A 26089-nucleotide genomic window follows, 5' to 3' on the forward strand; every position below is an offset into this window, starting at 1 on the left:
TGTCTAATATGATTGATATTTTGAGTTGCCTTGTTACCAAATGCTTTTTTTACTCTTACTCGAGTAATTTTTTGGACTGCTACTTTTTACTTTCACTCAAGTAAAAATATGTTGAAGTAGTACTACTCTTACCAGAGGATAATTTTTGGGTATCTTGGCTCTGGTCAGAGCCAAGATTGCTTTACATACAGCAAGTTTTGCTTGAAGGTGATGCTTCATGTGTTTCTTTTTGCTGTAAAATAAAGATGAATTAAATCAAAAAAGGGTAAAAACATACTGTATTTAAAAATTTAAGAAGCTTAACTGACGATGGTTTAAAAGCAACGTAATATCGAGGACACTTTAGCAGGGTTTTAGAATGTTTTGTTGAGCTTCTGCAAGGTGACCAATCCAGCACAGCCATTGTGTTTGTAAGAAAGGATGCTAGCTAACTTTTATGTCCAGATGCCTTAAAGTCTGCCAGGTTGTCAGTTTCTCTACCTTGCTGGATGCCACTTCCATTGTTTTCCATGTGAATCAACAACAGTGTCTTACAATCTTCCATACAATATAGAAGGTTTACTCTATGGTCCTTTAGTAAGACAAGTACCAGCATCACAGCTGGTATCTGTCTTACAGTGTGTACCCGAAACCCCAACACTGATTGAACTACTTCAATATCTGAATGAAATCACGACAAATTACACTCAACATACCAATTATGGTTTCTCATTATGGTCTTTGCAGGTGGAGCTGAGCAGGTGGTGCAAATATGGCTGTGCCCCCTTCATCAGTTCGGTTTATTAAACTGTCCCTTGTCGCATCAAGGAACTTCAATCCAATCATCCTGTGTCCAATTCATGTCATTATTCAACTGAGTTGAAAAAGACTAAAACAACTAATGGTGTCGTTAGTGAAAAATCTGTCCCTGTATATGGAACGGTTGCCGTGGGAGTCATGTATTACGACTGTCAGTCTTCAGTCAGAGTCTTCGGACTCCTTGTAAGACTGACTGCTACAGCATCACCACGTGCAACGACTCTTTGAAGATGCTTAGATGATATGAATTTAATTTCCCTTTTGGGGTAAATAAAGTACCTTTGAATTTGAATCATAAAGAAGGAAATCTTTGCTGAGTAAAACAAGGTATATTTTAATTGTTAAATTTCAATTAAATTGCCCTCTTTACCTGTGATAAAATACAATGAAATTAGTATGTTCACATAAGTTTGATGTGTGAACCTTTTTTGGACTCACATCAGTGCAGCACTGTTACCCAGAGTATAGTTTCTACACTACAACAAATGCGCTCTAAACTTAGACAAGCTTCTCCGGTTACAGGCAGTTATTTTAACCAGGTATGTTTAGGGGCAACTTAAATTCTCCAGCTGTCACAGTCTGAACTGTTTCCCACATTTTCACCCCTCCCTTAATTGGTCTTTATCAACAGCAAGGCTCTTTTACAACTCAATTAACATATATCACCATTTTTTATTATTAAATATGACTGGAGCATGTTTATTTGTTTGGAATTTCCCAAAAACTATGCTAATAGTCTTGCCTTAACCTCATCCTGGAATTTGAAAAACAAACTCTGACACACAGACCTGTTCAGCAAACTGTAATGTTATTGAGAAGTCAATTCATTTGAGGAACTTTATCACAAAGTGAAACACATAATATAGATTAATTACAATTTGCAATGGTTTAAATAGGATTTTTGGACATTTTAAATCTAAATGTTTTATATGCCCAGAATCACGGGAACTTGGATAGTTTATGGTAAACTGGTAAATAAAAAAATCAGTTTGTTATTGTAAACACTTGTAGGAATGCGTGAACACAACACATGAATGTCGAAATGCATCAACACTTTCCGAATAATAAAACCCAGTTCATCTGTGTCAAGTACTGCTCATCAGAAAGGTTAGGAAAAAAACCACCCTGAACATTAACGTGCCTGTGGTATGGTACCTCAGCTTCTCACAGCTTCAGAGCGCGCACGCAGGAAGTTCCTGTCCTGTCGTGTCGAGAACGCGAGATATGACGTAAGCCGCTTGCCCGCGCAGCGATGATGGCGGTGCGTGAACGCGCAGTAAAAGTAATGGCTGCTCTGGATCGGCGGGTACCTAGCCTCGATGAATTCGTTGGTCAAAGCTGGACTGCCTGGGCCGACTGGGCTGGTGTGACAGCGGCAGATGGTAAGGAACCATCCTGACACACACATTAGCAGCTACGGAGCCGATTAGCCATCCCTCCGCGGTTATTTTTCTTCAAAACGGATGGTAGAACTAACCATGTTACCCAAACAAAGACCCTGCCGGGTCCTAGTGCTGGGTGGATAACATGTTGCTCCCTTCTGCCTCCTTCTACATGCATAGTCTACAAGAAGATAAACCCATATTAAAAATTAAGTCATGGGCGCTGTGATGTGTGTGCTACTGCTGCGGCCATGAAGGAAGCTGCCAGTTCTTTAGGAACAAGGTTCGTTTCAGGGTTAGCAGTCAGGCAGCAGTGGCAGCATAGCGGAAGGAGGCTAGTTAGACTGGCTGGGCGAGCAACTTCTCAGCCTGGGAAGCTAAGCTAGCCCGGTCCGCCTCTGTGAGGTGGTTAGCCTGAGATGCTAACGCTAGCCGGAGGATCAAAGCAGACACCGGTGACGGAGGAGGAGTCTGATGCTGCTGCCACCATGGAAATACTGGCCCAATCTCTGATATTAGCAAACGTTACTCAGTGTTCTCATTGCCTTGTGCTAATATTTCCAGCTTTGCGGCTTCAGCTATGCCATGTGTGTGACGGTGTGTTTGACAGGAGACCTCACCTGTCACTGATGCACAGAAAACCCTCCTGCCTTTGTCAGTTTGAAAGTATGTGCGCTTACTCAGAGTGTTGCATCTCCTCTGCTATTGAGGTGGCTGTGTGATAAAGTCCCAGTTGTTGCAATAAAACAAACAAAACACACATACCAAAAATATCCCACAGAACTGTAGCAGCCAAAAAGGAGAAGCTGCTGACCTACAATCCCATCATTTATGTAACTCTCTGTAAGGATGTGTGAAAACATGAATGAATGAGAACAGAGACATATCTCTAAAGAAGAACATGTATGTTCTAACGTTTCCAGGGCCTGATGTGGATGACTGCAGCAAAAATGGGAAGAAGGCTGCAGAAGCTATGTCACTCAGTAAAGAGGGTAAGTCGTTTTAATCAAGTTTTTACATGTGACTTTATAAATCTTCAGAAGGGTCTCAGAAAGTGACCCGAACCCCTTCAGATTATATACCCAGTCAGGATATATAATCTGACAGGACAGCAGATCCACAGCATGTGTGTGACATGAGAAATCAGCAGAATTTGGTCCAGGTTTGGGCCTTACTGAGGATGCTGCACAACAACTTTGCTTGTATTAGCAGTACTGAGTGCATTTGAGCATCCTGCAGGAGGGTTGCATTGCATCAGCCTTGAGTCAGATATCGTCGCTTCCGTGATCCCAGCTGGGTGTGCTGCATGTGCAATGTTTAATCTGCCACATATTAGAATCCTCCGCTTTCTTTTGATCAGCTACGATTGGAGATCAGAAGATCAAATACTAAAAAAATCAGAGTTTTTGTTTTTCTCTTTGTTCTTTATATTCATCATCAACTAACAACTCAATTTTCTGTTGATAAACACGAATCAACAGCATAAAATTTGATGCACTTTGTCTTAGTTTGTGTTTTAGTCACTTTGTCGGGGGGAAACCGAATCAGAATTGGTCAAAACGGCAAAATTGGACTCTACTAACAGAAAAACAGAAATTAGCATCAGTTATGCGAAGAGGTAAGTTTTATTAGTTATATTAAGAATCAACTTTAAAATATAATTTTACTAAATACTTATTTAAACCAGAATCCTCTCAGCTACGCTGCCTTTGTCTCAAATGTAAAAGTGACTATTGTAGTCCCGCACCTGATCTCAGTTTTTATGCCAAAAGCATCTTTGTAAAACAGATTTTTTTTTTTTTGATTCAGGTACAAAAAAAAAACTATCAAACTGAGTTGCCTGTGTCTTGTTGGCTCTGTGCTCTGTGGTCCTCTACCTGCTACTACTTCCTTTAGAGACAAGAGTTTCAGTGTTGACTCGTGGGTGGCCGCCATTTTGTTTCCGGGGGGCTGAGCTGACTTAGTTAAATTGATCGAGGAAATATTTTAATAAGCTGTTTAGAGAGGCGGTGGTGTTTAAGCTCTTGTGTGCTTCAAGATATGAAAATATGAATCACTGAAATTACACCTTGTGTTGTAGACTTTATTAAATGACTTTTTTTGGTAATATTGACTTTCTAAATAACTGCTAAGTTTGATGTTTTTTTTGGTGTAATATAGATATTGCTTCTGGTGAAACAGATGAACCACATGCTGTGCACAATGCAGATCAGACTTATAGGCAGGGTTTACCTTTTGATGCAGCACTAAGTGCTGCTAAAACTCTTTCTCATGGCAGTAGCCAAATATTAGCAGCAAAGTGAGATTTGATGCCTTTGGAAATAAATCTGTTCGTAATTTTAGTCTCAGCCTCACAAACTTTTTAATTAGGCCGACACGCAAACAGGAAGTGGAACAAGGGAAGTGCAGAACACACTGAGGACAACATCTACCGGACACACTCACTAACTCTAACTGGCCAATTGAAGCTTGTTTCACACAGTTCAGTTGAGTCTATTTGTACCATAATATTTCACAACTTAAGACACTTTGCAAAACGGACCAAATCCGTTTCTACGTAAAAATATATAATCATATGAAGAGATTCAGATGACTTATGATAAAAAAAAAACTTGATTACAATATAAAGCAGTTTAAATTAATCTATCAATTTTTCTGACGATTAACCGATTAATAGGATAAACATATGCAGATTTTTGTATTGAACCACTTAAACTTTTTATTTTTTTACATAATATTAGAAATGCATTAAAAAATGCCAGTAGACAAATTCCTTTTTAAAATTGGAAAATAATTATTTATTTGGCTAAAATGCACCAACAGCGTTCCTTTAGTGAACACTTGATCATTTGTAGCAAAGGAAGCATCAGCATGTAAAAAAAAAAAAAAAGTCATTCTAACATCAGAGAAGTTCAGCTCTTTCGGCTGAACATTTCTGCTTTCTGCTAATTGTATTTTGGATTAGCTGCTTAAGACAGCAATTGATGCTTAATGGGAGATTTATTCATTTATTTTTCGGAAATTGAACCAGGTAAAGCTAAAACTGCCACTTGAGTTCTGGATAGAACAAATTTACAAATTTTTTAAATTTTATTTATTTGTCCAAAATGCAAATTGTATATATATTTTTGTACAGTTTTGACTTAATCACAGGTCTGAGTGTGTGGCCTGTATACTCCAGTTAATGATTAATCGATTAGTAAATTAGTTGAGGGTTATTTCAACAAAACACGTTTGATTGCATAAAGCCCGCCGTTCTCTTCTCGTTCTCTCTGAATGCCAGACATGTCCATCTTTGGCCTGTACCCGGGCCACGATGACTTCTACCTGGTGGTGTGCAGCCACTGTGGCCAGGTGGTGAAGCCTCAGGCCTTTGAGAAGCACTGCGAGCGGAGACACGGGCCCCTGGCCAAGCTCTACGGCAAGCTGCGCTCTCCCACGCCGGCCCTCCAGCACCAGAGACCCTACCACGGCCACTCTCCTTCGCATGTGGTCAACCCCCCCTCTGCGTCGTCGTGGGAGGCTCGAGGGCCGAGCGTCGGGCAGCCGCGGCCCGCGCCTCCTTCCCCATCCACCCCACCTCAGTACAGATACCCAAAGAGCGCCAAGGACGGAGTACGGTAAGAGACCACAGGGTTTTCAGTACACTCCTTTAGGACACCAGCCACATAAATGTGTGATACTGTCACTAAACTGTAACTGAATTTAATCATATTTTAAAATTTATTAATATCATCATTGAACAAAAAGTGGAGAAATCAGTAAAGCTGACAACCAAGACAATATGAACAGTAGTTTTTTTTGGAATGTCATTATTTTGAATTTATTGTGACAAAATCCTTATGATGACAAGAAGTTGAACAGACGTATTGCACCGTTTTTGATTGTTTGTTTTTTTTACTTGGTAAGTTGTCCCGATGCTGAGGCTGTCTCTCCTCCCGCCCCCCAGACTTTCGCCCCTGGAGAAGTCCTTCCACAGCAGCCACAAAGAGGTGGCCATGTTCAAGCAGCCGCCGCCCCTGGAACCTCCGGTCCTGTCTCCGCCTCCGTCCCTTCGAGACCCCCCTTGGCCGCATGGGGCCCCACCCGCTGGCCGGCCGGCGTCTGGCGACAAGCCGCCCCCGCAGAGGAAGGACTCGCCCCAGCTGTCTGCCGTGATGAGCCACCGGGTCCCCAGGCCCTACAACAAAGTGGCCTCCAGTAAGTCGACATGGAGCGTTCAGCCACAGGACTGACTGGTCAGCTTAGTCTGACGTCCAGATATTAGATATTAGTCATATTGATATTAATACATATATGGAATGTGACTATATGGTCTGATATATGAAATATGTTTGATCTGTTGTCATAGTGATTATATTTGGAGTTTTATTGCAGTTTTGGACAAAAGAGTCCAAAATGACAGAACTGGTGAAAAGAGGATCATGTTGGCATGGAAACAAAGTAAGACATCCTGACAACAGTTGCCAAGCGTTCTGTGTCACACGGGTTAAATTAATGAATGACTTGGGCTATGTTCATACACCAGCTCTCGGTGTTCAGTTCTGTTTATTTTTTGCTCAAAATTCAATATTTATTTATTTATTTATTTATTTATGTTTGCGTGGTCATTCTCACTACTGAATGACGCGACTGCAGTCAGACTTCTGTGTGAACAGAAACCCAAAGCGACCGGCATACGCAGAAGAAGAACGTAGACGTCACACAGTAGCGCTCTGTTTCTGGAAGTAATGATGGATGGAGACGTCTATGGATTATATGACAAAGGAAGCTGATAAAAAGAAAACACAACTAATAGCGATTAGCGCCGACTGCAGCTTCTGTGGAGAAGTCTGTTACATGTTGTAACGTAACTCCTGGTCTCAGTGTTGTTGCTTTATCTTGATGTGACTTCAGTTCAACTCAAAGATATCTTATTTCCCAGAGGTAAATTAAATGTTATCGTAACTCGGATCGTCCGAGTGTCTTCAAAGAGTTGTTGTAGATGGCTGATGCTGTGGGCTGGAAGGATCTCCAGTAGCAATCAGTCTTGCAGTGAATCTGAAGAGGCCTCTGACTGAAAACACTGCTGCTGTATGACGGCATCAGGCCCGTCACGACAAGCTAACAACTCAGTTTCAAGTCAGCAGATGATATTCCACAGCAACATGTTCAGGGTGACTCAAACAGAAGTTATCAATTCTGATAATCCACCTCATTTGCTTTTGCCGCTCCTTTTTAAATCTCCCTCTGGTTGTACGGTTAGACAGATGTTGGAGTAGGGGATACAATTGTTCGACGGACAGAAGAGATGGCCTGAGCTTCCCTATTCTTACTCCTTTTTGGTTTTCTCTACTCTTGTATTTTCTTTTTATAAACTCATGTACATGGCATTATTGCCACATTGTTTTATATTTATTTTCACTTCTAAAACGTAGCATGTTTTTTTTATTATTATTTTTTATTAAACTACCATCTAATCAGCGCTCGCTGTCAGATGGTTTTATGTTTAATAACTTGGTGCCCTGGTCGGCTCTTCTGGTCATGAAGATGTTTTTCCTGCTTTGAGTCACCACTACTTTACAGATTTTAACTGTTTATATAGTGATTACATCAGAATTTTAAATATCTCCATATACAGTTGTTTTAGGGTATTGCTCTTCTCTACACGTCTTGTCTTGAAACAACTAATTTGAGTATTTAACATGCATTTGAAGGCTTGGATGATATAGTCATGCTTTTGTCTGCAAATCAGTATTTCACAGGATTTTTGCAAATATTAGCTTTTATATCTGGGTTTCACATTCTTTCAGATCCATCCGATATTTGACTGAAATGCTCTCTGTGTTCTCAGAAAGGGAGTGCGATCTGGATAAGCACTGCGGCGTCCTTGACCCTGACAGAAAGAAGGTCTGCACTCGGCTCCTGACATGCAACGTGAGTAACACGCAGACTGGGCTAGCCTGGAGCTAATATGCAAAGAGGAGAAGATAAACCTGTCAGCAACTGTAGTGAAAGCTGGTTCTACAAAGTTCTGACTCAAGGATGTTCAGACTTGAATGTATCTTTCTACTTCATTGTTCTGCACTACCTTCTGTGTTGATCTTCCACTTGAAATCCCTTTAGAATGTGTTTGAGCTTAAAGTTGTAATGTGACAAAAGGTAAAAAGGTTTGGTCTGGACAGGAAGACTCCTGTTATTATGACTGTTTTTGTTTTTTTTAATCTGAAGTAGCATGTAAAGGTCAGAGGTCATGTCCTGACAGGATGACCTGAATAATAGGAAATGACAAAATAAACACCTGTCCAATAGAACATTTGCTTCTGTTAACTCTTAGCATCATGTTGACATTTTAACTTCACATTGAGAAATGCTTCAAAACGACATAAAACCAAAGAATTCATCCTCATTGTGTCATAATGAATTTTATTTCGATAAATTGTTGTCTGTGATGAACAATGGTAACGCTTGAAATATTTTCTGCAGAAATGTCCATCAAATATTTCTGCCACACTGCCTCTGACGCTCCAGCTCTCAGCTAAACACTAGGACAGAGTATGTTGGTATAGTAACTTGACTCAGGGTTACTCTAACTGGCTTTCTGAAACCAGATCCCCATGCACATACTCATCCCTGAAGTTATTGAGCTTTAAAGGGGCAGGATTATGTATAATTGACTTGTTTGAGCTTTATATCATGTTATAATGTTATTCTCTCATCATAAACATGATTGGAGTGTTGCCTTGATTCTTTCATGCATGTTTGAGAAAAAAAATCCCTTAATCTCCATGGCAACCATTCAGATATGCAAAACGCCTGGGTGGAAACTTGAACCGCCTTTGAGACGAATCTCGTCCTCAGAGCTGCAGTTTCTAAGCTGTTGACCTCACAGAGCAGCTTTTCCCCACTCAGCTCCTTCAGACTAGCCAGCAGCAATTAGCAAACACCTGGTGGAAGTGCACATCTGCTGAGCTCATTATAGAAGCTACTTCTTATTTCAACGCGGGTAAAAATGTTGTTAAAGGGTTAACAGAGGAGCCATGTTGTGATGACTTCCTGAAGGCGGAGTTTCACAAAGAGCAGAAGTTTCTTAAAGAGACAGAGGCCCAATTTTATGGCGGTAAACACCTGCTGTGTCCTCATCCTTCAGATCCACTCCATCCATCAGCGCAGGAAGGTGGTGGGTCGCAGCAAGAACTTTGACCAGCTAGTGGCAGAACTTAAGATGAAGGTCCGAGAGAAGGGAGCCCAGGCCCTGGATGGGGGCTTCTCTACCGGAGGGTCACCCAGTCCAGAGGCCCCAAGGGAGCAAGCCGGTGTCCCCCACTGCAGGAGACCTCTGGCCAGCCTTCCTGCGTTCAGGTCAGGACACACAGAGCAAGTGGATTCAATTGTAAAGAAAAGAAAGAAAAAAAAAAAAAAAGCATCTAGCACCTTTTGGATTTTTTATTTTGGCTGCAGATGCTTCTTTGCTACAAATAATCAAGAGACTGAAGGAATGCTGTTGTTGCATTCCTTATAAATATTTATTTTCTTATTTAATTAAGGAATTTCATCTTTTGGTGTATTTCTAACATTGTATAAAAAAGAATTAAATGGAAAATCTGCACAACGTGCCAATATATTTCTCTGATTCATCATCAGAATAATCGCTAGATTCTTGAAGAACTAAAACAATGGTTATCTGCAGCCCTAGAGTGCGCGTGTGTTTTTTTGTGTTTTTTTTAAAGCGAGTGTGTGACTCTGTGTTCCAGTCGCTCCATGGCCGTGTCGGAGTGCGCCCCGGAGGAGGAGAAGCAGTGGCAGGATGAGGCGGGGCTCCAGGCCCCGTCCCCTCTGCTGCACGGACACATCTCCAGTGACGACAGTGAGGCCGAAGCAGCTGAAGAGCTGTCGGACTTCCCTTCATCTACCACACACCCAACACCTGCAGCGGTAACGTGTCCCCCCACTCAACACGCACTTCTGCTTTAAAAAAAGATACACAAGGAATCCTGACCCTATTGAGATGAGACCAGAATTATTCATTTCTCTTGCAGGATTAGTCAGGTTTAAAGTAACCACTGTTTTTAAGAGAGAAAAGGACGCATTGAGGCCCCTTTTACATGGAGCCGCTCATCTGTGAAACTGTAACATTTCTGTTGCGACACCAGAGTGAAACTTTTCTGCAACACCCTCCACGAAGGTGTGAAGAAAACGGGTGCAGAACGCACGGCGGTAACAAACGAACAGGCAGAAAACGACAAAAACAATGGCGGAATCTTTTCAGTTTCTGATGAGGAACATATGAGTTACATGGGAAACCGATTACTGTTTATGAGGTGGAAGCTAAGGGTCAAAAACGCATGCACGTTCGATGACATACTAAAATCACAGTGCCATCCAGTGGTCTGGCATGACAACTACAGCATATTTATTTAGCCTCTGCATCGCCATCTAATGGTGAAACTTTTTCCCAGTCCTATTAGGGCTGGACAATAAATCAGTAGCAATATGAATCGCGATAGACATTTGATCATCATCAATAGATGATGCATCTGATAGAGTATTCAGTATATAGCATATTCTTTGAACTCTGATCCAGAACCACACAGCATTCTGGGGGACGTAGGCAGAGGAAAGACTTTATCCACTCAACCTCATGACCAGCTAGGGTTGTTGGTGAGATCAACTCACTCACTCACTCTTTGGTTAACCAACAACAACTTGCTTGATAACAAGCTGTTTCAAGACCCCTCCCTCCCCAACTGCTAGGTACGCTAACATGCTAACACACACTCTAGAGCTGCAGATAACCATTATTTTAGTTCGTCAAGAATCTAGCGATTATTCTGATTATTAATCAGATAAATATATTGACACTTCTGCAGCAGCAGTGTCTAGTTTTGCCACCATGTCTCATAACTGCATAAAAATTAAAAAACAAAGGTATGGAGTGAAAAATGGATAAAACAGGAAAGGTCACGCCACCAGTTTGGCTGTATTTTATGTATTTAAAGCATAAAATAAACAACTAATAATTATCGATATCGACTGATATGAGACACTTATGTCGTGATAAGTTTTCCAGCCATATCTTCCTATTTTCTATTCACATTTAGAATCAATATTTGCAAAACTATAATGTCAACATCTCACGCCAAGCAGTGATTCATTATTATAATATTCACATGAACAATAATGCTGAAGTTATTTTTTCTAAAAATAATAGCACGGTTAGACCCCCCCCCCCAGAAGTTAAAGTAAAATTGCAACAGTCTTTCTAGCTTTCAGGAAGTTTTTAGCTGTGTTTTTAAGAACAGTGTCACCTTGGTGGGAGAATCCTCTGAATCAGTGGATTCAATAGTTGGTGAGAAATGTCACCGCCCTAATCAGTTCAGACTTTAGCTGAAAGAAAAAATAATTATTCACAAAACGAGGAAATGCAGTCATCCCGTAACCATGACGGGGTGATGATGATAACATGAAAGCAGAAGTGTTTTGGTTCCTTATACCAGGCACAGCGTAACAGAGATAACGTAAATTTAAATGAACCGCGAAGAAACCTCTGAACGGCGTTGAATCGATTTGATCAATTACTGAATCGATCTAATCTGTTTTTGAAGATTTTGATTCTCGGAAGAATAAAATCTTGCTCAAATTCGCCAAGAATCTCAATGTGGTCTGCTGTTGCTCACGTCGATCATGAATGAATCTTGTGATCTTGTCTCTTTAGGTGTGCTCGTTCGGCAGCCACTCGTTGGGTCATGGGATCTACACGTTTGACAGAAGGCTTCACCACGTGCGGTCGGCCCTCAGCAGCATGCTGGAGCAGCACATCAGTGCTCATCTATGGAAGTAAGAGACCCAAACTCCCACTAAGCTTTTGTTTATGGGAGTCCTACATACATCTTGTAGTCTGCAAATCTGTGTTCACGTCATCTGAAATAATACGTTGGAGTTTTATGATCTTACCTGGTGAAAACCATATTTGTGGTATTTAAAATTAATGTCACTAATAGAATATGCTGGTTCTATGGCTTTATTTCACATATTTTCAGATTTTTGTCTTTTTAAAACGTCTTTTTTTTTTTTTTTGCAAAAACAAAATCTTACCAAGTATTTTTGGTTTTGTTTCTAGCGCAAATATCTTGTTTTACTGGAAAAGTTACTTGAACTAACTTTCAAGTAACTTTTCAGCAATTTATAGGAGCTTGTTTCAAGTCAATAATTCCTTAATATTGATGAAAAAGTACTAGTTCCATCCATCCATTTTCTAACACTCTTGTCCCTTAGTGGGGTCAGGAGGGGTGCTGGTGCCTCTCCAGCGAACGTTTTGGGCGAGAGGCGGGGTCACCCTGGACAGGTCACCAGTCTGTTGCAGTAATAGTTCCATTATTATTTATTTTCTTATTGAAATAATAATGGCAGATTATTTCATTTATAACAAGACATTTTCCAGTGAAATAATCTGCCAGTGGAACTGGTACTTTTTCATCAATATTAAGGAATTATTGACTAAAAACGGCCTATAAATGATTGAAACGTTACTTGAAAGTTAGTTTTATCTTATTTCAAGAATAAGATGTTTGCACCAGAAACTAGATCAAAAATACTTAGTAAGATTTTGTGTTGTTGGAGTGCATCTAACACTGAACGTGTCTAATAGTGGAGGAGGTTGCAGCTCGACGTTTTCTGTTGCACTGCCACATTTTACCTCTTTGCCAACTAGTTAGACCAGAGTCTAAATTTCTTATATGATTCATGTCTATTCTGATATTCAGGCTATAAATGTTTTATATTTATTATTAGTTTCAGTCAGATGCGTTTTACTGAATGCATCAGGGATTTATTCATGGATCCTTTTCTGCTTTTTTCTTTTTTTCCAGGAAAATACCTCAAGCCACAGACCTTCTGTCACCAACCTCCTCAGCCAAGTCCATCACTTCTTCTTCTCCTGTCTCCATAACAACCTCCTCCTCCTCTTCATTTCATTCTAAGGTCCGCGGAGGCAGTCACATCAGCTCGTCTCTCAGAAACGCGTCGTCCTCCCCCAGCCGGGGGCCGGGCAGACCTCTGACCGCGCCGCAGTCGGAGAACTCTGGTGGTGGCTTTGCCGGTTCTGGTTCTCACCCCCTGGCCCTGGGGAAGCCTGGCCTGGGGCGTCAGGTAACGGCAGGCAGGTCCAGGAACCCGGTGGGGCGACCCAGCAAGCAGATGCTGAAGCTGCGAGTGGAGGCGGCCACCGCTGCCACATTCCGTAAACGCAAGGCCCCGTCGCAGGAAGGAGAGCACTCTGGCCCTGAGAGGAACTGCATCATCCTGCAGGACAGGGGACCCCCACCTTCCTCTTCCTCCTCCAAGGCCCCCTCTTCCTCCCTCCACCCTCATGGACAGACCAATGGCACTCTCTCCCCCAGCAGTAAGCCCCGCCCCCAGCCGCCCCCCTCTGAGTCCCACTCCCCCGCCGCCAAGGCGGTGTGGACTTACAAGCGGACTCTCCCCCCTCTGAGCCACGCCTCCCCCCCTGACCTCTCCCCTGCCACGAATTCCCACAGTCGGACCGGTGTGGGGGACTCGGGGCTGCTGGGCCAGGGCGGCGGGGGGAGGACCTTTCTGGAACATCAGGGACTGAAGAAACGGAAGGGGGGAGGCATGGAGGAACACCCCCCCTCATCCAGACTCTCAGTGCCGCGCCTGCCTTCCTCCTCCTCCAGCTCTGGCTCCTCATCCTCGCCACGCTCCACTTTCTACCCCTGGAAGGACAGCAAGAGTGGAGGTCTGGACGGAGACATGGACAAGAAGCTGGCCTCACAGAAGGTGGGTTTACTTAACCTCACCAGGAAAATAACACAGAGCGTATTTACAGTTGTGTCTGAGGAATATTGACGATCCTTCAAAGTAAAAGGCTTTACATCCTGAAACTAAAACAGAGACAATCTGATATTTAACACTAACGCATAGTAAATGTTTTTCTCCCCCAAGAAGAATTCTAAATTTTTTATTATGTCAGTTTGTCAGAAGAGAGAAAGCAGAATGTTTTATATTAAGAATTTTTTTGTTCTAGTGGCCTTTATTTGATAGAAAATGGACAGAAAAAGTGGGTTATGAGAGAGGGTAAAGGTCAACAGGCCAGTAATCGAACCTGTGACAGCTGCGTGGAGGATCAAGGCTTCCGCACACGTCTATCCCCGCACCACGGCCGCACCTGAGCAGAACATGGGACAAAGGAAAAGGAAACTCTGAGCAGGAAGCTTTGTGCTCTACAGAAGGAAACGAGGTCTTGTTTTACCAAGATTGTAATGAATACTGGACCTTTTATTTTAACAGCTCAGCTGCATCAATATTTCACACCTCTGTCCAGTGATTAGGTGTCAGGTGACTCCCACAGCTGATTTTTACCGTCACGCCTGCAGTGAACATAAATCAGGTGTTAAGAAACCCAAAACAACCGAAACTCTCCCTGGAAATCCCAATCGTCTTAGCAACCGGTGAGCTCCTAACAACCTGGGATTTAATGTCTGTAAACAGAATTACTTCCTCATTCTGCTCTGACCTCAGCCCAACTCTGTGTTCCAGTTCACACACATGGAGCAGGATGCTGCAAAGGCCTATTGCTCTAAACGGGATAAGTCAGAATGTCCACAGGGGGGCGCCGTTTTAGTCAAGACACCCAACTCTTTGGTTTAATCCAAATGCCTTCTGCCTAATTTTCCCCCCTATTTTTAATTTAAAAAAACACAGTGACAAAGACAGCATTGTGTGAAGCATGAGCAGAAAATGCAAATAAAGTCCAACTTGGACATTTCACCATCATGTGGTGTTTTCCTCATGCTGAAAGACGAGAACGGTTATGAAGCAGCGCCGAGGCAAAATCAACCAACTTTGTTTCATGGCTCTGATTCAGCTGCACTTTCCTTCCTGTTAAAACCGTCATGGACACAGCAGTTTTCTTTACAGAACCAAACCCCTGTGTTGCACACTCCACCCAAACAGATGGATACATTGGTGAGGAGAAATTAATTAAGGTTTGGAATCTTGTAGTAAGATTCAAAGATGGAACCAGTGAACCCAGAAAACAGAGTTTAAATTATGGATGCAATGCAACCTATGGTTCCCTTATAGAAAACCAATTTGAATGCTAAACTGAATTTGAACTTCTGGTTATTTGATAACCAGGATCATGTTTGGAATTGATTTAGAATCTATTTGTATGATGGGTTTAGATTTGTTGTGAATTGATGCTATCTAATAAACAAAGCAAATTAAGTTTCATAAAAGGAACATAATAGAAAAAAAAACTTCATTAGATTAAAACACTTGATGTTAAAAATTTGGGAATGACCCTTTAGCAGAGCTGTCGGCCATGTTGTGACTCATTCTATGATCTTCACAGCCGTCGCTTAAGCCATTAAAACCATTCAGTAGCTTTTGGGCTTAACGGCCCACATTAAGGAGAAGAAGTAGTTGTTGTTCTTCTCTCTCAGACTTCCTCCTCCTCATGCTCCTGCTGTCTCCCTTGGCAACCAACATGCTGCTGCTCAGTCAGCTTTCTCCTCTCTAAACAGCTGCTCAGCGTTATCATTACATAACGAACAGACTTTTAAATGAGTCTCCGTCTCTGACCGACGTCGGCTCAACATGGCAACCATTTCCATTTACTCAAATGTTCTACATCCACATGTCCTGCTCTGGGTTTGGAAGCGTTCTTTTTCTTTCTGTTCTGTTCCTCTTCACATTTAATGGCGCATTTATTAATTGTACTACAGCATAAAGCCCAAACTATGACATGACCGCATCTGTACAGAAACGACACAACATAACGGTCCCACAGAATGAATGGAACGAACCTCGGGGAGGGTGATATTCTGAAGCTTTGTATTGTATTAGAATATGATGATATCTGCATGATCCAGCAGGTTTATGCTCCAGTGCAAACTCATCATTTGGATTTGAATTATTTTTCTTCAGCTTTATAAACTTATTTTTTGTTACAAAAGTCTGACTTTGGCAACTGTTGATGTTTTTTTTTTTTTTTAAATCAAGCCATATCTGAGCCAAACTCTTAAGCAAAGTAGAATTTAAATCCAGTTTCTACTGGATACGGAGCAGCAACGCAGCACCGTCTAATCCATTGTTGCAATCCTCTGAAGGCCCACTAGAGGGCGCTTGCAATGCCTTAAAAAGCTGAAGTTGAGATGAGAGAAAAACAATGTAAAAATAAAAAATGTAATCATTTCTAATTAGATTTTTTTAAATCATAAAATATAATCTGTTTCTCAACCATCTATTAAAAATGATTGTGGCTGTGATTGGCTATCAGCAGAGTTGAGTAGTAACTAGTTACATTTGCTTGAGTAACTTTTTTTTTTATTTACTTTTGGAGTATTTTTACTACACTGCATTTTTATTTTTACTTGAGTAATTTTGTTTAATAATTTCTGGATTCTCGACCTAATGAATGAAAAACAAACATCACCAGACACAAACACACAGTTGCAGTTTTTCTTAAAGTTTCAGAAGTTTTATATTGAAAGAAACTGATTAAAATTTTTTTTCTTTTGCCTGATTTTTTTTTTGTGTCTAAAATCAGACTCAACTAAAATCAGAAGTTATGATTTCAACTGATTCTGATCAGTTAAAGTCGGAATCACTAGTCAAAGTGAGAATTCTGAAGGTTGATGGTTCTCCACACATTTAGGCCCCGTTTACACGACAACGATTTCGGGGGAAAACGGAAGAGTTTTGTTGCGTTTGTAGTGTGCATTTACACGAAACCACCGAATGTTTTCTCTAACAACGGCACAGATTGAAAACGGGTTCCAGACCAGCTCATGCATAGTATGACGCAAAACATAGCTGCTTCCTACAATCCACAGAAGAAAAAGAAACTACTCACAATGCTGGTGTTACTGTTTCCCCATCAGATTCGGTTCCCTCAGCGTCTCTTCACCGCTCCGCACCGCCCAGGTGGCAAAATACACGGCTGCTTGTTCAGCGCTCTTATCTAGAGAACTACGGACCAGGACCAGCCCGGCTCCAGACGAGTTTAACAGGAGGGGCACCGACTTATTTTGGGGGGCAAAATGAATCTACGTAGCTGAACATAGACAACAACACCAGCAGCCTACAGGCTACTTGTTAACAAGCTTAACATGCTGTATTGATATTAGCTAGTCATCTTTTAGCTATCATCCCCTGCATCCAACAGCTTTACTCAACTCAGTCGGTTAGTTCGGGGGAAAAACTGCCAAGTTATTTACGTTTTGCTGGTTTGCTGCCATGATTCTAACACACACCTGCGCAGCAGCATCAGGTCTCCTTCCTGCCTCACAAGTGTAAACCCAGCGCAAGCGTCTCAGCGTTCATGTTGCGTTTGAAGGCGGCTCGGAAAAACAGGTTACGACTTGTTAGCGACGGATAAAACTGTTTTAACTGCTGAAAAAGGTAACAGAGGACACGGATATGGGACGTGCGGGAACTCCTATTTTATCAAATTGATATAGGAATAACAGACTGTTGGCCATTCCAAGGTAAAAACAATAAACAGCTTCCAGTCCGGAGCCGCTACAGACACCGTGAAAGCTCAAACAAGGTTTTTCGGCAAAGTTATTCCACTTTTTCCAACTGCATGCGCCCTAATCAGACGCACACAATGCGTGTTCTCTCACGGAAATCCACATGCCTTCAAGTACAACTTTTTTTTAAACACATGCACACTTTCAAAGTTTCAAAGAACCTAGCTCCAACTAGGCGCAGCGAGAGCATTACACGTTTTCGATGTGTACCGTTACTGTGTAAACACAGATCGTAATCAAAACGTTATCGTGTAAACGATCCAACAAAAACGGAACAAAAGTGCCGTTTTTGTTGGATCGTTGTCGTGTAAACGCCCCCTTAGTAGTATTGTCTGTGTGTGCCCCTTCTCAGAATCTAAGGCTGTTTGGGGAAGCTCGCTGCTCCAACCTGTCAGGTGTTTGAATTCTCTCTTACTAACTCTGAACTGTTTTCTTCTGTCTTCCAGCCAAAACTGCACCATTAAGTGTGCTTGCCTTACAAGCCACTAGGAGGGAGCCAGCTCCACTCAGTCTGTGACTGGGCCAACAGGACTATGTGTGTGTATGCCTTTGTCTGCCGAGCGTCCGCTCCAGTATGAATGGGCCGGGTTGTGTTTGTGCCGTGTGGACCCGTCTGTGTGCTGCGTGGGGATGGATGAACGTGGGTGAGGAGGCTGGGATGAACCATAGAGTATGGATTTAGAAATACCTCAAGACCATCTGGTTATGCTGCTAAATTGAATATGTTGGTTTATTAAAAAAATGTATTAAAAATGTCATTTTCACTTGGTTTCTGTCCCTGTGACTGTTATTTTACCTTTTGTACATTTGATCAGAGGGTACTGGTCAACGTCCATGGTGCTGCTTGTTAGGAACGTGAACATATTGGAGTTTATCTTTGAAATTATGTAAAGCATATCGAATGTATAACATGACCTAAACTAACAATGGAAATAGTCAAAACATGGCAAACTTTAATTGAAAATGCTGAAAAAACTTGAGAAATATTTGCAGAATTCTGTTGACTTTTTACGTTTTCACCTGTATTTTCTGTTCTTAGTGGGTTGGGGAGGGATACTATGTTTACATCCTGTTGCAACTGACTTTTCCTTTCTTAAGAGGCTCCAGGCAATGTTCTGTCAGCATAGAACTCAAAGATGGAGGCGGGAGATCAATCGTATGGGTCTATAACCTCCTGACTCAGGAATATACTAAAATACGTCTGCACCAATTTCAAATGTCGTCACCACGATCTTAGCAAGAGTGTGTCAGAGGAATGTCCCAGAAATCCCATCATGAGTGGGGGTGATGCAATAATCAGTTAGATTGGTGAGTTTCCTATGTGATTTAGATTATGCTGAACCTCAGACTGGTGTCGGTCCCCTATTTAGCTTATTGTGCAGAACTTCCTGGTATGGTGGGACATACATGGGGTACTGAGAACCCTTCCTGCCTCTGTTGAGCTGGAGCGTCAGCAATGCTGACCGCAGGATTGCTGCCAGAAGGGTCGCATAAAGGTGTGGTGATTGTCTCCAGCAGTCATTGGGCGAGAGGCGGAGTCCAACCCGGACAGGTCACCAGTCCTTCACAGAGACGCACAGGACAACCAGCCATGTACAGGCAGACGCACACACCTTGTATTTTAAAAACCAGTTTACCTAACAGTCGTGGGCAGAAAGCAAGGTAAATGTTAATTAATCCCACTGTTCTGCTTTCACGCGCTCATCAACTCGCCTTATTTGGATTTAAGATCGCAGTTTTATTATCGTGTGTATTGTTAATATGATTAACTTCAGTTAGAGAACTAGGGCTATTAATATAAAATGTGTCCGTTCTGAGCAGACTTTGGCGAAACCGCTTCCTGGAATACACCGGAAGTGGCGTCGCGTGTTTATTTGTGACGTTGCAGTGGCTCCTGCCAGCCCCTGGTCTCCTCTTCCTTTTGCCGCGGATCGGATCTCCCGTTCTTTCAGTTGACAATGCAGCTTATCGGGCGTCACTTCGCACGCGCCGCACCCCAGCCTTCCAGCACGCCACTTCCATCCAGCGGGGTTGACGCAGCAGCGGCGGCGGCACGATGCCGTCTGACGTGGAGTACAGCCCGTTGGGAGAGGGGCTTGGGATGCGGGATTTCTGGATCTACGTGTGGCTGCGCAGAGCAGCTTTGATCGCAGCTCATGTCACCGGTCTAGGCTTTACCATCGTCATCTCCGTGCTGTCCAGACCCGGAACCAGTGAGTGTATTTAAGTTGAATTCGGTCACTTAATGTGACCGAATTCCTGTCAAGTTGACCGAATTCAACTTGACAGGATTTGATTATCTGTTTCCTGGAAGGAGTGACAACATGTGACTGGTCTTCTCAGTTCCCTACTGGTTTCCATCCGGAGGGACACTTATTGATATAAGGCATGTCGAATTCTGATCCCATCTGAATTTGCTCCTCTTGTCAAAACTCGTTAGACCAGGCAACATTTTTCACGCTCCTTTGACCAAAAAGTGCAGTTTTCTGTTTATGGCCGACGGGAGCAGCACCTGCTCTGGGTTTCTGCTGCTGTATTCCTGCAGCTGCTTCAGGGTCTATCTGTTATTCATTCAGAGATGGTTTCCACATTTGGATGCAGTGAGATGTTATTTAAAGGATCTATCGTCTCAAACCATCCTACCTTTTTGTCTGCATCACAGCACCTTATTGGACGGCTTGATTTTCTGGGACCTTTTTGTGTAAACTGCTCTGGTGCAAGTTGGAGGTCATGACCTCCAGAAGTCAACAGAACCACATCGTCTGCAAAAAGTAAAGATGAGATCCTGACGCCCTCCTCTTTATGACTACGCCTTAAGATCCAGTCCATAAACACTACAAACACCGTCAGTGACCAAAAAGAGTTGATTAGGAGGAACGACTCCTCAAATTAACATTTATTAGTTAATTTAAGAAGAAGTGACCTGTGGGGTGATAATGTTTAAACAAACAGGTGGGAAGAAGGCCTCTCAGATAATTCACCATGCAACCAAAGAACAGTTTCATTTGTTGGTTATTTTGGATGAGAATGTGTAAATAATGTTGGGATTTCCTGCAGCCTTAGCTCTGCTTTCAGACTCTGATGTCTGTTGCAGCTGCAACAGAATAAATGTTACCACATTCTTAAGTTTTTTTTCTCCTGTTCTGAAAATCAACTTCCATTGAGAAACACTCTCTGATGTCTCTCTGTCTTGCAGGTCTGTTTTCTTGGCATCCGCTGTGCATGTCTGTTGCTGTAAGTCTCACACACGCACAAACTAATGCATCGGTGCATCATTTTGTCCCAACCTGACAAACTGATGCATCACTACCACCAGGGACAGTTGATGACATAGATTACATCGCCTTGTTACCATGACAGCAATCTCTCCTCCTGATTAAACATGACTAAATATTAACAAATATGATCAGAAAACACCCACTCTGTGATGTTCAGCCATGTTAGTACCAGCATAAAGGGGTCATTTTATTCAGATAAATTCAGCCTACAGAGCTTTCATTGAACATCAAAGACTTTTGGTCCATTTTTAGAAAGTTCAGCACATCAATCATGATGCGTACTGTACGAGTTATTCAGCCCTTTAGTTCAATATGCCAGTTATTTTTCCTGAATTCTGTACACAACGGGCTGCTGGGACTCTAACTTCATTTTTGAGCTTGGTGTTTGTTAAGACTCATTCATTCCTTCATACCTTACTAATAACAATCGCTTCACTTTAATAAAGTTGGACAGAGTCTATTTAACTCAAATTGCGTTTTTTTCACCACATATAAAGTAGCTTTATTTGCTGATTCGGTTTACTGATGGGTCCAGCTCGTTTAAACATTAGCGGCAGGGTTTCTGTTGACTCTGCAGTTTTTTTCAGCCTTTCGTACCGCCGTCATCTTTCCACTGTAAATAATTGATGCTGGTGGAGGCAGCTGACATGAAGCGTTTCACCGACGTCTCTACAGTCTGGCAGCGCGGACATGAAGCTGCCAGATGTCGTTGTTGGCAGATCTGTCAACAAGTCGACATTTATGTGAAGGAGTATTGAGAACCACTGTAGATTAAAATGACTTTACCCTGAGTGCAGAAGCACATCAGACACAATGACAAAATATGTGTCATTGTGTCAAACCTGGGGCCCGCAGGCCAAATCCAGCCTCTCAAAACCATTTATGTGGCCCTCTAGAATCGAACTTTAACATAACAATTACATTGATGTGAAAAGCTGTTGTTAAATTTTAAGAACTAGTACTAGAATATTTTAACAGTAATTTTAATTAGGGGTGCATCAAATGCAGTCTAATGACGGATTGCCAATTACCAATCTTTTAAAAAGCCAGATCTGCTGATTCTTATTTTGGCCAATACCAATTTTTTTTTTGTCTGAAATGTAGCTAAATAAAGCAAGAAAGTCACTGAGTTGGCAACAGTGGGGTGACTTGTTAACTACAAATGTGCAGACATGACCTGGTGGGCGGGGCTAAGAGTCAAACCTCTTTCAGGAGAACAGAAGAGGACAGTGGTTGATTGTTTAGATCTTTGCTGAGGTAGATAAGATCGTCTTCAGATGGAAGTATCAGCCGATCACCGATCTCCCAAAATTAAGGAAATTGGCACCGATTAATTGACTGGCTGATTAATCTGTGTACCCCTAAATTTAACTGGTGTTTTTATTAAGGCATTCCGCCATGAGCGGTCCCTTTGAGAACATTTATGGTCTGGATATGATGAAAATGAGTTTGACATCCCTGCAGCAGCATCCCTGATCCCGTTCTTCTTTCTGCAGTACTGCTTGTGCATGACTGAAGGCATCCTCCTCTTCTCCGCTGAGGGTACCATCTTCTGCCTGAAGTCACGGAAGAACAAAGTGCGTTTCCACTGGCTGTGCCAGGCCCTGGCGCTGGTGTCGGCGGCGGTTGGGCTGGGCTTCATCCTGGCCAGTAAGGTCGTGTCCGAGCTGCCCCACCTGGTGTCCTGGCACAGCCTGATGGGCTGCTACACCCTGGCCGCCTCCCTGCTCCAGGCCGGCTGCGGCGTCTGCCTAGTCTTCCACAAGCAGCTGCGGCTCTCCTCATCCCTGGCCAAACTCAAGCTCTACCACGCCACCTGCGGCCTGGTGGTGTACCTGCTGGCCACCAGCACCATCATGCTGGCCATGCTGTCAGACTGGTTCCAGGCTACGGTGAAGGGGGCGGCTTGGTGGCTGATGACCATGCTTCCCCTCTTCCTTGCCCTGGTGGCCATGAACCAGATCACTAACGCCTACCTGCCCCGCAAGAAGATAAGCAGCTAGGCTGCAGACGGAACACGGTGCAGAGTCGGAACGGAAAATGAGTTTTCTAAGGTTTTGATGGAGACTGTTTTCACGCTTCAGGGATTCATTGAGTTCTAAGCAGATTTATGTCCAAACATGTTCCTACCTGAAGTCCACAGCCAGTATCTAGTGGTGAGTGGAGGAAATGCAGCATGAAGCTCTTAAGCACTGAATCATATCTGACTCTCGTGGATGAAGGCAGAGCCTTTTGTGCCGCTGATGCAGTGAAAGCGATGAAGGCCGATCGGAAACCTGACAGCAGCTTTTAGATTCCTGATCACTTTAAAGCTGCATTCTGTCACTTTTATTTAAAAAATAAAAAAGAGTCTGTTTTACATATTTGTTGAAACTGTCATGATGTCATGACCAATATGAGACCAATAATCTGTAAAAAAAAAATGCTAACTAGAAATAACCAATTAATGTCGGGAGGAAGGTCTTGGCGCTCTCATTCACCGTGCTCTCTGCTTCACTGAAGCTAGTGTAGCCTGTTGTGAATGCTAAGGCTAGTTAGCATGGCCACCACTGACAGATAATACATGGCTTTCCTGTACTGGGAAGTTGTTTATCCGGCATTAGCACATTTAGCAGAGTAATAAGATTGATTGACAGTGCTAAGACCCACCTCCTGGCTGTGATTGGTTGTTTTTGGTTGGGAGTGAAATAGCAGCTCAGGGAGGAAGTGGAGGAGATGGATCTTTTCACAGATTATTTTTCTCATAACAAACTGTCATGATATGGTGACAGTTTTATTAAATATAGAAAAAAAACAGTTGACAGTCCCCTTTCATTACAGTATTGTTTGATTAAGCGTTTGGTAAAATAAATAGAACTGGATTGATTAGATCAGGGGTGTCCAAATTGAGGCCCGAGGTTCATTTGTTGCCCCTTGTGTGGCCTCATTCAAAAAATTCAAAAAGGCATCAACCACCAGCAAAGGTGGTGGATGCAGACAGAGACATTTTATTTTTAATCAGGATAAAAAAATATTAGACATAATTTTCAAACAATGGGAAAGAAATGAATACAACATAACTGACGATTACATATTGTAACCGAATGTTTACAGTATGTAAGCTATTAGTTCATTAAACCTGACTAAACATGGCTTGTGTTTTGACAGAAAGTGACCCCTGTCATGTTCTCATTACTGGAAATAAATTTGTCAAGTCGAGCGCAAAAGAAACTAAAATCCCTTTTAAGTTTTTATCTCTGATGAATAACATCTATTTCATACAACAACAAAAAAAAGGGAATTTCTTTATTTGCTTGATTTTACGATAGTTTATTTTTTCAATGTTTTCAGAAGTTCAACTTGACAATTGTGGCCACTTGACAAAAAGTTTGGGCACCCCTGGACTAGATGACGTATGTCCAGATAGGAATTGGATGTTGTTTATCCTGCAAGTTGCCTTGAGCTTTCGTTTGTGTGTGAATTGGCTTTATATGAACAAACTGAGTGCAGACTAACCTTGAATGGCTCAGGTGAATCTAATGTACACAGATCTACCAGATTTACTACCAGTTTGCTGTGTAGAAATATGAAAAATACTGTTTTGTGATTTAAAAAAATAGTCTCAGTTATTGGAGAAAGATTTCATTTGTGTTTTTGTATTTTCTGCTCCTCTTTCTTTACCTCAGGTTTTCTTTGGCTCTCCACTGTAAAGCACTTTTGTTTTGTACCTTTTCTATGAGTAAAAGGTAAATAAAGTGACTGGACTGCACTGGTAGATTTTCAGGACGTTCTATATGTATTAATATGTGTCTGATTAGTTATCAATCTTCAAAGCAATAAAAGTAGAAAATGGGAAAGGTGTTGTGGCATTCACTGGCATTGTGAGCTGATCTGTTTTGTATTTTTATGATCTGATCAGGAAGCAGCTGCAAGTGTTTCTTTTATAATAATAAACACTCGTTCAGATGGTTGTTCATGTCTCTTTAATGTTTCCGGGCAACAGAAGAGGACCTTTCTTACGGTATCAATAAAACCACAGAAAAAAAAAAAAAGATCTGATCACCTCCACAATTTTAAAAAACAGTTTTTTTATTTTAACTGACAATCCTTACAGTGGGATTGATTTAATTAGATCAAGCGTCTGAGCAGACAGGCCACATTGATACAACAGTAAAGTGTTTGTAGGACCTTCAGTCATTTCAATCATACACCGCTTGGCCAAAAAAACTGACTAATATTTGGTTGGGCAGTTTTAGATTGTTTTAAAGCACATATTTGCTGTGGCATTGTTTCGGGAAACTTCTGTAATGTTGCATGCAAGATTTATTTAAGCGTTAGTTTTTTTTACCAAGATCTTGCATTGATGATGATGATGGAGTCTGACCGATGAATCTCTATCGCGATCTCATCCCGATGACGCCTGCTGGCGCCGTCGTCTTGGAACATCAGGCGTCATCGGGGAAGAAACAATCCAACAATGACCTAGCTAACCTAGTCATTCAGTACATCCAGCTGACCTCATAATGTTGCTGAACCCCAGGTTATAGCACTGCCTCCATGGCCTGCTACAGTAAACGCAAGGCATGATGGGAGCATCACCTCACCTGCCTCTCTTCTTACCCTGAAGCACCCACCATCACTCTGGAAGAGGGTAAACTCATCGGATCACATGATCTTCTGTCGCTCTACAGTCCAACTTTTTTCTCCCGTTAGCTTCACTGATCAGCTGTTTTCTTCTGGTTCAACAGCTGTTAAGTCCCAGTCCCTTGAGTTCCCTTAACACACGTTCACTTTTAAACAAAGCTATGAGTTCTACTTTTGTTTTCCTCGATTTGATGTCACCAAATGTTTAAATGATCACTAATAGTTGATCTCGGTCATTCAGGTGGTATTGCCTCTTCAAAGACGATGGGTCTCTTCCAGTTTTTAATAACGCAGTGATCAGTTCTCAGCCCAAATGTAAGAGTTACTGTATCTCTTTCGATGATTCCTCTGCTTGATGCCAATGATCGACCCTTCGTAAAGAGACGAACGTACATTCTGCCAGGAGCTACCCGTTGCATCAGCTGGGGTTGAATAACGTGTTGAAGCTGGAAGGCTGTTCTCCATGCAGATA

General features: G+C 42.2%; 2 protein-coding genes across 2 annotated transcripts; both read left to right on the plus strand.

Annotated features, from left to right (window-relative positions):
* Positions 1-1984: 1984 nt before the first annotated feature.
* On the plus strand, positions 1985-18485 carry atxn7l2a (ataxin 7-like 2a). The gene is made up of 10 exons (XM_008410324.2): positions 1985-2180; positions 3104-3172; positions 5464-5800; positions 6130-6380; positions 8014-8096; positions 9310-9521; positions 9914-10094; positions 11875-11996; positions 13028-13958; positions 18163-18485. Exons 1-10 carry the CDS (start codon positions 2051-2053, stop codon positions 18178-18180), a joined length of 2334 nt encoding a protein of 777 aa, XP_008408546.1. The 5' UTR covers positions 1985-2050; the 3' UTR covers positions 18181-18485.
* Positions 18486-18781: 296 nt separating this feature from the next.
* On the plus strand, positions 18782-24944 carry cyb561d1 (cytochrome b561 family, member D1). Its single transcript, XM_008410325.3, has 3 exons — positions 18782-19929; positions 20913-20950; positions 22491-24944. The coding sequence occupies exons 1-3, from the start codon at positions 19773-19775 to the stop codon at positions 22995-22997; spliced, it is 702 nt and encodes a 233-aa protein (XP_008408547.1). The 5' UTR covers positions 18782-19772; the 3' UTR covers positions 22998-24944.
* The last annotated feature ends 1145 nt before the right edge of the window (positions 24945-26089 follow it).

Source organism: Poecilia reticulata, chromosome 5 (genome assembly GCF_904066995.2).
Source record: "Poecilia reticulata chromosome 5, P_reticulata-male-v2, whole genome shotgun sequence".
In the NCBI taxonomy this organism is placed as follows: Eukaryota; Metazoa; Chordata; class Actinopteri; order Cyprinodontiformes; family Poeciliidae; genus Poecilia; species Poecilia reticulata.

Excerpts from the sequence above, each read along its gene's own strand:
- atxn7l2a (XM_008410324.2), top strand. The coding sequence starts at position 2,051 with ATGATGGCGGTGCGTGAACGCGCAGTAAAAGTAATGGCTGCTCTGGAT. Across the intron at positions 3,173-5,463 it reads TATGTCACTCAGTAAAGAGG|ACATGTCCATCTTTGGCCTG; the intron begins GTAAGTCGTTTT and ends TCTGAATGCCAG. Across the intron at positions 5,801-6,129 it reads AGCGCCAAGGACGGAGTACG|ACTTTCGCCCCTGGAGAAGT; the intron begins GTAAGAGACCAC and ends CCCGCCCCCCAG.
- cyb561d1 (XM_008410325.3), top strand. The coding sequence starts at position 19,773 with ATGCCGTCTGACGTGGAGTACAGCCCGTTGGGAGAGGGGCTTGGGATG. Across the intron at positions 19,930-20,912 it reads GCTGTCCAGACCCGGAACCA|GTCTGTTTTCTTGGCATCCG; the intron begins GTGAGTGTATTT and ends TCTGTCTTGCAG. Across the intron at positions 20,951-22,490 it reads CGCTGTGCATGTCTGTTGCT|TACTGCTTGTGCATGACTGA; the intron begins GTAAGTCTCACA and ends TTCTTTCTGCAG.